Genomic DNA, 13,701 nt, shown 5'->3' on the forward strand with positions numbered 1-13,701 from the left:
ATCCAAAGGCTCCGATTTAAACAAGTAAAACAATCAAATATATTTTCTGCTAATACACTTATACTCTAACACATGCACATGGACATGGTTCGAACTTCAATCCGCAAGTTATGCCCGAATTTGACAAGAAATATATCGAAGATCGTGTAGAACCTAACACTAGCTACCTAAAAGAAAAGAATGTACATAAATTTATATTCACTAAAATAAACTAGCAGTAGTCACTAATTATATGCACTAAAACAAACTAGCAGTTGTCACTAATATTAGTTGTACATAATAAGGTGGGTTAGAAGACAATCAGTAGCCATTGATATGTCTTTTAATTACTTGATTAGCTATTGATATGTCTTTTATACCCACCTCAATTTGTGAATTTTAGTGGTTTTAATCTGTTTTTCTTGTAGTAATGGAAATTTATTTCAAACGAGCTAGAATAATTAAATTTAAAAAATATATATATTGGAAGCTACCAGGTATTTTTGAAAGAGAATCTTGTTCTTCTTTGAATTTAGTTATATACATTTTGATGCCAAAGGAGAAGTAATAAATTAATTAGGAAAGGTATAGAATCTGAGCCAAATTTGTAACATAACTAACAAACAAATTAAGACTGAAAAAGACTGCCGCACAGCTTAATGACATAGGATGGACATCCATCCATGCATGAAGTGACTGTATCCATCGATCCGCGACTTTGCGGGTTCGTAGAGCCCTAGCCGCCTTAGCTAGCTACTTGGAAAATTTTAAGAAGTCAGTTCCGCACCCAAGGTATTGAAATGGGAATCTCTGCTGCGTTGATGATGAAGTACCCACATGATCATGATCATGAGAGTTACTAAGTTGTTGAGTCGATGAAGAAGGGTTGCATTTGGTTTGCGACGTTGAGTGATTAATATCAAGGTTCTGATGAGATGCAAGGACCTTGTCCAAGAATGACCAATCACCACCACTGATGAAGGACCTCTCCTGCTGTTGCCCGAGTCCACAACTACCAGATGCTGCTGCAGCTGCCGCGGCGGCGGCGGATGTTAGCCTTAACAGGTTTTGGGAACACTGAATGTCCATCGTGTTCAAGTTGATATTGTGTGGTGATACAAAGGATGAAGCAGCGACAGCCGACTCTGGACTGAACAGCTGTGGGAGGTGCATGGATCCAGCGTGATCAAAGCTACCAGGATAATCATATAGTCCTTCCAGATGATGGTGATTTTGTTTTTGCTGATGATAATCGTGATGATCTAGTAGTATCGGGACATGAGAACCACTTGCCTTCATGTTCGTGAAGTGATCGTGGTCTTGATGATCTTGATGATCTTGATGATGAGCAAATTCTGGTTGATAACCTCTGTTGTGATTCTTCTTCTTGAAAACCCTACATACCACCCACCCATCTTCCTGCTGAATCAAATTAAAGTATAACATATTAGTTATTTCGAATATCGACACGAGTAAACCGCATTATTTGATGTGACATGCAATCAGATTCACTTGTTGCATCAAATTAACATTCGATAAATTGACACATCATGTATCACATAAGGGAAATGGATTTTCACACTTTTTTAGACGCACACCTTCTTCCATTCGACATATGAACTGAAAAACTGTGCAGAAATTATTCTCCATCTCATATATAATGTGATTCAGTCAAGCAGTCTAATAAAAAATGTGGTGTTTAAACATTAATTGTACTTAAATATTTTACCTGAACTTGATCAGCAGTAATGTTGTCATCTTCGAGGCGATACTCGTGCATGATCCAGTCGGTCTTTTGGCCATGGGGAGCACGGCCAGTGTAAAAGACTAGGGTTTTCCTCATGCCAATTCTCTTGGAACTGGTGAGGTGGATCGCTTTGTCTCTCCCAGTTGCCTTCCAAAACCCAGCTGTGGTTGCGCGGTTTGTACGAGTTCCTGTTGGATATTTCTTATCCTTGTGGCTGAAGAAGTACCAGTCATTCTGAGGCCCTGACCCTATTCTGCATTTCTCTGCATGCACAAAATTAACAATTATTGCCAAAATTTACAGTCATATATGTCTGTGTAATGAGCTCAGGATATGTAGAAATATAAGAAAGAAATTGCATTTGGACATATGGAGTGTACAACGACTTTTTTGAAGTGTTAAGAACAGCTTATTTTGTGAAAAAACATCTCACCTTTGAGGTCCCAGGGTTCGAGTTTGTTGAGATCCACCTCCCTAATAACATCAAGGTCGATGGCTTCATAAGACACTTTCTTCCTGAGGTAATAGTAGAGAAGCTCCTCATCTGTCGGATGGAATCGAAACCCTGGAGGAACCGTCAATTGTCCATTTCCTGCAGCCATCATCCTCCTCCTTGATATATGCAGATTTATATGTAAATTTGCACCCTGAAAAAGAAAGGCATGCATGATATTATTTGTAGAATTTAAAAGGAACTAATTAATTGCACTCTCGTTCAAACAAATTTGTTCAGCTTCCAAGGATTTTTATCCCCCAAAGTTAACAAAATCCCTAAAAACCTTTATAATTAACCCTTACATCATATTCTATGGAGTTTCATCCCCCAAAGTAAACATGTTTGTTTTTAGATGTATGTAAGCAAAGGAAATTAGTTACGATACAACCTAGAAGTCCCATGAGATGTAAGACCTAGAAATCCAAGTAAATACTTATTTATTAATTTATCACTAATATTAGGGTTTAATTGGAGAAAAACTTCACATACATAGTTGTAAACAAGACAAAATAAGCTTCAAACGTAATCAATAAGAGATATAGGTCGAAATAAAGCTGGGAAAAAAGAAAGAAAAGAAGAAGGGAAACATATAAAGTGTAAAGATGCATGAAGAGAGAGAACAAAAAGCAGGTAGCATACCTTTTTGCGGTAGCTAGCTAGAAAGGCTTCCCAAATTCCCTCAGACACAAAGAAATGAAGACAACCGGTAACGCAGCAGACAGCTGAGAGAGCAAGCAATACTGCAGATTTCTACGCTTCAGGGCACGATGTCGTAGCTAGGTAGAGAGAGAGAGAGAGAGAGAGAGAGAGAGAGTTATAGATGAGTTTAAAGCCTTCCTTCTGACAGAAGAAGACGGGCACAGAAATAAAGAAACAAACAATAAACAATATAAAAACTACTGGTATTGTTATTGATACTTCAAAAATTTTATTTTACACTCCAAATTTTTAATAATTAGAAAGAAAAACATATTTGTCAGGAGTGTAAAATAAAATTTTAGAGTGCTAATAATAGTTTTCTTAATTTATTTGCATACACAAAATTGACATACTTATTGACACACTAGCAATACATGTGAGTCTTCCACCTGTATTGGAAGATGTGTTAGAAAGTTTGTCAATTTTGTGTATCCAAAGGTGTTAGCCCTCATCTATTTACAACTAGTGTTACTGTTATGAAATACGGAATAGAAGAAAATGAAAGTAGAAAATAATTAAGTTAAAGATTAGTAATGTCAAGGAGATAACTTTTTTGTACTGCATGAGGGGACAAATGATGCAAAACATCTAATAAGATAAATATATCGATTAACATGATTTGTTTACATAACTTATCACAATGGAATATCTATGTGGTACCAAAACACGATCTCTATATCATTTCTCTTAACTTAGGAAATGTTAGGGAGGTTGCATTTTTGTATCACATTGGTGTACCATGTAATGAGCCAAGTGATGTATATATATCATGTTAATTAATGAATTTATCTGATCGAATATTAGTTGTAGTAATTACTTGCCACATCATTTAATACACTAATATGATATAATTATGCGGTATTCCTAACATTACTATTTAACTTAACGTATGAAATGAAAAAAGGGTGTAAATTTTGGTAAGTTAATAATTTATGAGGGGGGCGGTGTCTTGTTTTCTCGTGAGGGTATGATGTGAAGGGGATTTGGTAAATGTCCATTGAACGGGAGACCTTAATCCTCAATATCGCCTCATTCAGATGAAGAAAATCTGCAAAACTGTCAATTTATTCCCATTTAGTACAATCAAATTTTTCTTCTTTCTCAATTTTAAATAATATTTTTCGTCTTTTTCAATCCAGTTTTATCCATTTGTCTTCAGTTACACATGCTTATGTACAGTACTTGGTCAGAGTCAAAGAGGAATTACAGAATTCTTTCTTTCATTCCTTTATATTCCAAACCTTGTTCATATCTGATCTTTTTTAAAACCATGTGACCCTTTTGCCCAAATATTGTTCATAAAAATACCTTATTTATAATTATATACATTGCACTAGTTCCTTTCATGCTCCATTTAATTATTAGTTTAACTTATAGAAGCTAGAATTTTTTTTTTAAAGCTGCGGTCAAACTCAAAGGATGGGTCATCGACTGAGTGCCCTGAAACGCGTTCATCAAGTGACAAAATTTGCATCAAATTCAGTGCAAGTGAGAAACTTGATAGGTTCCTAATTTAGTTGTTCAAAACGTGCATACATGCCATATTACTTATTTATCCACCCCCATTGCCATATTGGCATTGTTTTAGGGTAATGGGGTGCCGTGCTGCGTGCAATCGACGACCGTGATCCAGAACTCCGATGCATATAATGATCCCGGATCCTAGGCAGAACTATAAACTATTAAGTGTTGATCTGTAAAAGAAACCATAAAAACCACCCGAAACTGATGAAAATATATGGTGTGTCCTACCGATTGCAACCAAAGCCAAGGCTAGATACATATATCTCCGGTGATCCACTTGACCTGATGGTAATAATGTACCACATCACTTAAATCCTACTAGTGCATGTCATTCACAGTTTAACGTCGGTTTTTTATTTTGTTACAAGTTCCATGGAGAATGGAACTTCTCCTTAAAGAGTATGAACTCTATATATATATACAGTGCTTATATCTTCTATGTCACATTGTGATCAACAGTCTAACTACGTCGGTTTCTAATTTTGTTTAATATCTCAGTTTCTATTAATAACCTATTAGACCATTGACTCTTTCGTTCATCTAACTATCAAGTTAACAGTTACTTTTTTTATATATAACACTCGTTGGGTTTATTCTTTGATCATATTATTCTATTTAAAAATTAAAAGTCCTTGTATAATTGAATGAATAAATGAAGGTTCTATTACTAACTCGACTCATTTTACGAGACTATCTATATTGTTAGATTATAAATTTAAATTACATATTCAAATAAAAGGTAAAATTGATTAATAATTTAATAAATTACCAATTCATAATCTAACAACACAAGAATATGAGAAGAAAATATTTATCTAGTACGTATTCAATAAGAATGGAAAAAGCTCCCCCAATGGACCGGTTCCTGGCCTTGTGGGGTGAGGAGGTAATAAAGTTTCAAAAAACTAAAACATATAAAACAAAAAGAAATGAAGGAATATCATATTTAGTTATATATGAAGGATTTGGATCCTCTCCTGAGCTAATGGAGAGGATTATCCTCATCAATTATCGTGGACCGTTGGATAAAAGTTTCAAAAAATTAAAACATATAAAACAAAAAGAAATGAAGGAATATCATATTTAGTTATATATGAAGGATTTGGATCCTCTCATGAGCTAATGGAGAGGATCCTCCTCATCAATTACCGTTTGCCGTTGGATAAAAATCCAACGGCTACAATTATTATAACTTTGAAAGGACCTTCCTGTTTGTAACTGTTAGATAAAAATTCAACGATCCATGATGATTGATGAGGAGAATCCTCTCCATTAGCTCAAGAGATGATCTAAATCCATATATGAATACGGCCGATAAGAAAGCAGAATCCTTAAAGTCCGTGGCATTTACGCGTGCTTGTTCAACACATAATACACGATTCAAGGCCTCGATTAGCTTAATTTAATACCAAATGCAATACGTGGAGCCGGGATTCGGATGGCTTTGTTTCAATACCATTCAGACCCAAAGGGATTCCCACGCAATCTTCCATATGCACATATTTCCTGGTCAAACACGCTGAATGGATGGTGATATTTTTCAGTATTTTTAAAACACAGTCATATACGCTATATGTTATTATATAAGTGAAATAATACTTAAAAAAAAATGCCTCCACTTATATAATGATATATGCCGTACAATGTTGTGTTTCGAGCACATTGAAAAATCTCTCAAATGAATGCTCCTCTATTATATAAATACGCATATTACTTTATGCAGTAGAGGAGTACTACTGGTTTTGTGTATACCGATCTTGTATGTATTGTGTGTGTATATATATTGTATAATTATATATTGTTTACATACAACAACACAGCTGGTGCCGTTGCCTTTACGAACACTGCTACAAACTTCCCTCGCAGCATTAAATTCATCAAATATAGAATGGAATCCTATGGAGCATGGGAGCTTCTATTCTCCTCGCATCATGAACCCTAAACGCTCATTTCCATGATGCTTTTGGACCTCCAACAATCATTAATTCATGACTCTAGAGCTCTGGTCAGCACCCAATTAATTTCGAACAAGATTTCGCTGCTGAAATTTCGACAGGACGTCATGCTTACACCCAATCTCAAGTGAACACGTGTCATTCGGGATTGAGTTTAAGCAGGAATTCCTGCTGAAATGTTCAACAGGGAAGTTAATTCCATTAATTTCCATGGTCTAACCCCATGTGCATGCAAGTATGTATAATGCTAGGGAGATTAAATTTTTTAAATCAAATTACAAATCAAATGATGTATCATCAATAAGAAATAAACACGTTAATTGACACTTAATTAATAATTCAATCATCTGCAACCACATCGTTTAATTTACAAATTTGATTTAAAAAATTTGTTCTCCCTAATATTACTCTACAACTTCATGTATATATATTTTTGAGAAGTTTTGTATTCGTCCAATTAAACCACAAAGTTATTATCCACGCTCAACATGTAAATTTGGATATGGCCTTTGGAAATTGGGTTAATTATGAAATTTCCTGCTGAACTTTAGGTGTTGTACCACTTTGGTCCTTGAAAAACAAATTTTGGTTCCGAGTTGATCCCTTAAATTCTTTAAAGTGTTTCTAATGATGACAACAATAGTGTTAGTTACAAAGCTAAGGAGACTCTCTCAACTCAACTGTACGACTCTTCCTAAACTCTTTGTCATCTTATATTTTTTACATAATATTTTATAATATTGGTACGACAATTAACGTTAAACTATTAGGTGACTGAGAATCTATAAAAAGTCCGACTTTGAAAGACTCTCCTTAGCATTTCTGTTAAAGAATTATTGTAATTACGATTTACATGCAACAACGTACTGGCGCCGTTGCCTTTACGAACACTACTACTTTTATAAGTGTTGCATTAATTTCATCAATAAATATGTTATAATATGGGAATCCTATGGAGTATGGGAGCTTCTATTCTTCCTCGCATCATGTTCCACACACACACACACACACACACACACACAAACACATAGTACGCTCATTTCCATGATGCTTGTTGTAGCTCCAACTCCAATACTCATTAACCACTCCACTCTCTCTGCTCTGCTCTAAATTAATTTGCATGGCGACCTAGATGCATGCAAAGTGAATACTCTTATGGCGCGTTTTGTGCTCGTCCCTCTTTGGATATATCTTCTGAATTTAGCATAATCAAATATACTCGTCATTAGCATTACAGTCTAATGATATATGCCGTATATATTTTTCTTCACTTATAAGTGATAAAAAATGTAAAGTTTGACTAAATGAATAATGCATTTATTATCTAATTATTATTGCTTACTTTTGTTTGTCTTAGTCTTACTCTTCTTAAGTAAAAATATCGTTGTATAAACAAATTAATAAAAACTTAACTTCAAAAAACGAAAGGGTTACGTGTCATGATACATCTGAGATTCTGAATGTCAAACAGAGCTGTACTCCAATGACAAGCATGCAGTCAAAATATGGTTTTGCATATGAAAACTTGGAAAGGGACAGGAGCAACATGATTTTCTCTTCGCCATATGTATCTGCCGTATCTTTGGTTTCCAATCATATTGAAGAATCTAAATTTTGTGCAAAATTCAGGGACATAAAAAAGGTGTAACACTAACACTTGATCTCATCTTGTATATTTCTGATGCATGGAGCAAAAACTGATACATTGGAGCAAATCTTCAATTGACCAAGTTACTACAATCAAACAAGTTGTAAGCTTAAGATACAGATAATGTATACATCTTGGTATAGGCTGTTTCAACCTTTGCTTGTCGGATTAAACCTCAGCGGATGCAGCGTTCTTTGTGATCGTGCGATTTGGGGATGCACCGTAGTTATCTCCAAGAACAAGGTTCGCATGGTCTCCATTGTTTCACACTGTCTGTCAATGGACCTGTTACTGCAGCAGACCATGAAGTCACCTCTGGCAAAGGTCCCGTAAGTGCAAGATAATTTTCACCAAAAGTTTGTGGCATTTTCTTCCAGCTAACCTGTTCAAACATCAAACTCTGAGTTTTCTTCTTTATAAGAGGCATTAACCTATTAAATGAAACAAAAATATGATTTACTCAGAGCAGAGCGAAGACAATGAGAACCACGTACGGCTTGGAGAATGCATGCACAGAAAAGCCAAGAAGCGCAAATTAACGGTTAACAAATTGGCACCCAAAATTCTCATAAACATTTGCAGAATTGAGTGTAAGGAAGAAGCTGAAGTTGATCATATATATTGTGTAAATACTAGCTTGTTTTCTCTGTTTCATGTTTAGATATTTAGCAGCAGAGGACACTTCGGATGTTCAGTGGAAAGTACCTGTTCTAGTTAAGTGTTACTCAAAACTTAATTCCTTAAACCAAGGAAATGACCAACCACAACGAGATTCAAACACAAGCACTAATCAGACAGATAATCAGAGCTTCATTACCAAGCTAAGTAACCATTGACTAAAAAATGCATTTAAATTTGATCTAAAAGTTAACCGAACAACACAAGCTCAATCGTTATTATAATTTATAACAACACGACACACTAACAAGTTCATTGAGCTTTGTGCTTATGCACACACGCAAATACAGAGACAGGTGCATGAACACCGAACTTGTTAGTTCCAGCCATGATTGCAAATAACAGTTGAAAACTTTGAAAGAAGGTGCTTAAGAACTAAATTAGGATTGCAGCCATTCTAGTTTCACTGAACAGAAAAACATGCCCATTATATTTTCAGACTTCAAAATTTTCAATAGACAAGAAAAATAGCTCATCTTTCTCAAAGGCATTTGCATTTTAACAGTAGTTTTGTATGCTCATGTTATAATTAGTATCTAAAATTCGTACTTTCAGTTTGTAAATATGGTAAAATAAATAAATTAGTGCAATAATGATAAGTAATTAGATGTTGCAAGCTGGAAATACTTAATCAAAAGATTATCAACCTAACAAGCCCTACTTGTCCAGGGAATGCTTTAGATAATGCCTTGATAGTAGAATTTTGTAGCCAACTTTCATCGGTGGATATATGTTTTGGATGAGCTGCTTCCTTTCTGACATCAGATGCTTCATCTATGCCACCACAATTCACCATTAGGCGCCCATTCGGCATCAATTTATTCTTTATTTCCAACCAAGTTGTAACCTTTCATATAAAATACAAAACAAACATAACTTAAAACACAAGATAACGTGTGATGTGGTCATAATGGATGACAACGAAAATATCAAGGCATATAGGCAGTTGGATACAACATAGCTTACTGTGGAAGAAAGAACAGCTGTACGAATAATAGCCAAAATATAATTAGCAACTATGAAGGTACATGGTAGTCATTCCTAGCAAACTTATTAGGTAGAATAAATTCTAGGATCTATATTCTTACTTACCAAGCTCCTACCTTAACATGTAACTTGAACGTACATAACAGCTGGACATTTTGTTGGTTTCAATCTTCATTAGCTGTATTAAACCCTAAAGTCAAACCTCTGCAAAACGTCCTTAACTGTGTGAGCCTGTTGATTTTTGTAAAATTTACAATTTAATTGATCTTAAAACTTCGATGCCTTGTAACTGAGCTTTCAACTAATTTTGATCCTAAATTAAACAACATTTAACATCACTTTCCTATGGGTCCTTCAAGGTTTCCCTTTTCAATCTCATATCCATGTTTACAAGGGTTGTTTTCTCTGGCCAAGTCAAAGCAGTATTCTGAATGACATTTGAGGCTGGCGAAGTCAAGGCAGTATTCTGAATGCCATTTGAGGATTTCTTCTGCACATTCAAGATGACTAGGAGACTCTTTTGAGTCTAAATCCATAGGTGTTTCTCTCTCCTTATTTCCTTGCTCCTCCCATTATTCCTTGATTAAATAACTGCATTCTCTGCATAATTCTCCTTGAAATTTCACTACACCCTTTCAAAAACTACTTCTAGGTCTTTCTAACGAAACTCAGAATAAGGTTGTTCAAGTGGATAGCATTCTCTATATGTTTCCAGAATCCAGATAGCTATGCATAAAAAGTGGGCTTGACAACAAGATGATTGATAAGATAGCATTCTTCATACCTCTTGCAACTGTGACAAAACATTTCCATCAGAAAACAAGTCAACGACAATGCCTGATATTTACTGCAAGAACAAGTTAGTAATACACTAGGGACGGAACTATAGGGAATTGCAAAAAATGAGGCATAAACAATGTATGTACTTGGGAAGTATGCATGAGTACAAAAATTACAAAAAAACCCTTGAATCTGTGCACAACATCCAAGAAACAGAAGAATGTGCTCCAGGTAATACAATGAGCCATGTAGACAAGGATCTCACCAGCATATCCTCCAGGAATATTAACTGAAGGAGAAAGGGCATCGCCAATATGAATGTTAAGTGTGCCACCAGCTTGAGTATGCTTCTCAAGATCAGACAGCCCAAGATATTCTCTTGCTTTATCAATCAACTAAAATTTTTAAAATATTGAGTAAGGAAGCATTCACAATGAACACATCCTAGCATATAGCAAATGCAAATATGATTTTACCAAGATTAAACATATGGAAAAACTGAAAATTATAACCATGACGAATCCTACATATTAGTTTAATCATGCTAATCACACGTCCAAGTGCATATTCAGTAACAATGCTGCATAGCGACTTTAGCTGTCAGAGCTAAACAGATGAGATAGTACAACTTCGGAAGGTAACATTTTCAAGAAATTATTGCAGACCAAGCAATTTTTTTTAAGTGATATTTTTCTTGTCGGTGACCTTTACACTGTTAATCTAAATGTTGTTGACCTTGTGTTCATGACTTCTTGAGTAGTTTGGCATATTTTTCAGCTATTTGAGATAAGAATTATTTCCATAACTTATCAAGTTTCAAAAGGAATCTCCTTACAGCTAAATAATTTTCAGCACATGATACTCTGTTTCTGTATTTCTTCCAGAAAGAATTTGTTATGATTACTGTTCTTATAAGGTGCCGCTAAAGGCTAAGACCTTAGATCTCAGTGCCACTTGTTTAGTTTTCCATGAATATATGATTTTCAAGCACCAGTTAGGGAACAAGGGTGAACAATGAACTGCCTTACATGTTCTCTCCTAAACAATGGACAGAAAACTGTCCATTAGCAGGCCCACACCTTCAACATGATTTCATTCCGGTGTACACGATTTGAAGATTGCCACGACCTAGTCTTATGATTCCCATGACCTATAATTACACTAAAAATGCCATACAAGAGAATATAAGACCAACACTAAAGCATCTTGGCATTGCTGTAATAGAATTGCAGCCACCGGACAAATTACATCAGAACTGAAATAAAGATGAAGCACATAGAACTGCTTAGTAGTAGAGATGTCTTGGTAGATAATGCTTTAAACTGAAGGGAAGCGATTTTGAGTCCTTTGGTCAATAGTCCCAATGTGTTCTTTAAGTTACCATACCCACATGATATTAATTCAATGTCATGAATAAGCTTTCATTTATAAAGTGTAGTTCATGTGGTGCAATTATAAAAGATAGTTCAAACCTATGAAGTCAAGTCAAATACTTTTCAAAACACTCACAATTTGATCAATTTCCCAACCTTCAAGCTGCAATGACGGCCACAAGTCGAGCATCAAATGAGCAGCTGTTCCACCACCCTGACTTGAACAATTCAACAACATTTGTAGTCAGGAAATCACTGGTTACAATACAAAAGCTATTTCACAAGATACCCAACATTTGTTCAAACTGAAATGAATTACCAAACCAAGGATGGCAATAGGACCTTTCGGAACAATAGCAGGCAAGCTAGCAAACTCATCCTGCACAATGCAACACAAATACAAAGACTTTCTTTCACATATTCGAGCGATACTCTAATCAAATCTAAACTACGTGAAGGAAGATTCGAACTTGGGTGCATAAACACATTTAAATACACCTACCCAGTAGGAAGCAGTCCACTTCTGGTCCTTGTAAACAATGCTATGCACATTATCTGCACGAACCCAAAACAAAAACAACATAAAAATGCAGAACAAAATAATGGGTACTAATTGGATTGAGTTAAAATATGTAAAGAAACACATACGAGAAGAATCGAGGAGCAGCATTCTCGATTTCGGAGTGTCGACGATCACAATGTCGTTGAAACCGCTTTTCATGGCCGTCAGTACCCGAAATTCTTCTTCTTCTTCCTCCTCCTCATTTTTCTCTTCCAATTTGACTTCTTGGTTATCTGCGTTGGAGGCTTTGGTCTTGACTTTTCGGTTCCCATGACAGAACCGAAGCGAAACGGAGGATGTTGCTCTGCAGCGATGTGAATAGTTGAGATAACTCGTAGCAGCGGAGTGAGTTCGACTCAGACCGAGTTGTTGCGCGGGTAGGACTAGCAGGCTATTTATTAACAGAGCCATTGCTGTCTTCAATCTTCCAGCCCCAGCAGCTTCACTTCGCTGTTTCTTTATCTGTTTGTCTATTGGGGTTTTGGTATTTTTAATGGATGTGGTCACTCAGAAAACTGCAGGGCCACCTGCCGAACTGTTGTAAGGAAATTGTTCGGCTGTATACCACCGAACAGACTTTTATTTAGATTATTTTTCTATGTTCGGCAGGGGGCAACCGAGGATATATTAAATATTCGGGTGCTGGTTTGCTGAACATTTCAGCGAACCCAGAACTAAAATGTGGCAAGCAGTTGGATTGAGCACTTAAAACATTTAGTTTCATTCTGGTATGTCATTTAGTGAATAAATTCAAGCAACTTAACACCACTGTAATTTTAACATGCTTTTTTTGGAGTTAGGATCATGTGTTTTTTTTTTTTTGGACATATGTTTTTTCTTTATTAAATGACATATTGTTGATAACATGTCAATAACATAACGTATTGATATGTTATCGATATATTATCTTCAATATTGATATGAAATCCGTGATCTATGAAAGGACGAACATCGAGTACAAAACAATCCAAGGTATTATCTTCTGATTTAGGTTGTTGCAAGCCATGGTTGATTACAAAACGCACTGATCCAGAGAAAATAGTAGGCAATGGGAGTGCTAACTTGGGCAGAACATCTAACCCTATGGAGTTCGAGAAATTTTTAGAGTTACCTGACATTGTGTCAGGTGGTGTTCCCACTAATTGGAATTTGATACTTCGATATTCTTTTCTTTCATTTTAATCAACTAAAAATTGGTGTTAAGTGGGGAATATCACCTAACACAAGTGACGAGAACACTTAAAAATTTTATGTGTGCAATAAGGATGGCAAT

General features: G+C 35.6%; 2 protein-coding genes across 11 annotated transcripts; both read right to left on the minus strand.

Moving 5' to 3' along the window:
* Positions 1-477: 477 nt before the first annotated feature.
* On the minus strand, positions 478-2,995 carry LOC137728466 (protein SOMBRERO-like). 3 transcript variants are annotated; one of them, XM_088677419.1, is made up of 4 exons: positions 2,862-2,995; positions 2,160-2,373; positions 1,709-1,989; positions 478-1,398 (listed from the first exon to the last, which is right to left on the minus strand). In XM_088677419.1, exons 2-4 carry the CDS (start codon positions 2,329-2,331, stop codon positions 733-735), a joined length of 1,119 nt encoding a protein of 372 aa, XP_088533545.1. In that variant the 5' UTR covers positions 2,332-2,373; positions 2,862-2,995; the 3' UTR covers positions 478-732. The 3 variants fall into 3 exon arrangements, with proteins under 3 accessions (XP_088533545.1, XP_088533544.1, XP_068323347.2); XM_088677418.1 differs by lacking the exon at positions 2,862-2,995 and adding an exon at positions 2,525-2,755 and having other exon boundaries at positions 478-1,401; XM_068467246.2 differs by having other exon boundaries at positions 479-1,401.
* Positions 2,996-8,045: 5,050 nt separating this feature from the next.
* Positions 8,046-13,174, minus strand: LOC137730306 (uncharacterized). 8 transcript variants are annotated; one of them, XR_015952627.1, is made up of 8 exons: positions 12,515-13,085; positions 12,369-12,421; positions 12,186-12,245; positions 12,003-12,080; positions 10,759-10,888; positions 10,498-10,560; positions 9,388-9,573; positions 8,046-8,430 (listed from the first exon to the last, which is right to left on the minus strand). XR_015952627.1 is itself a non-coding variant. In XM_068469374.2 (8 exons), exons 1-8 carry the CDS (start codon positions 12,837-12,839, stop codon positions 8,275-8,277), a joined length of 1,041 nt encoding a protein of 346 aa, XP_068325475.2. In that variant the 5' UTR covers positions 12,840-13,174; the 3' UTR covers positions 8,046-8,274. The 8 variants fall into 8 exon arrangements, 7 of the variants coding, with proteins under 7 accessions (XP_068325475.2, XP_068325476.2, XP_088534646.1 ...); XM_068469374.2 differs by having other exon boundaries at positions 10,498-10,550; positions 12,515-13,174; XM_068469375.2 differs by having other exon boundaries at positions 9,374-9,573; positions 10,498-10,550.
* Between the last annotated feature and the right edge of the window lie 527 nt (positions 13,175-13,701).

Source organism: Pyrus communis, chromosome 10 (assembly GCF_041283825.1).
Source record: "Pyrus communis isolate YQ-2024b chromosome 10, ASM4128382v1, whole genome shotgun sequence".
Taxonomy (NCBI): Eukaryota; Viridiplantae; Streptophyta; class Magnoliopsida; order Rosales; family Rosaceae; genus Pyrus; species Pyrus communis.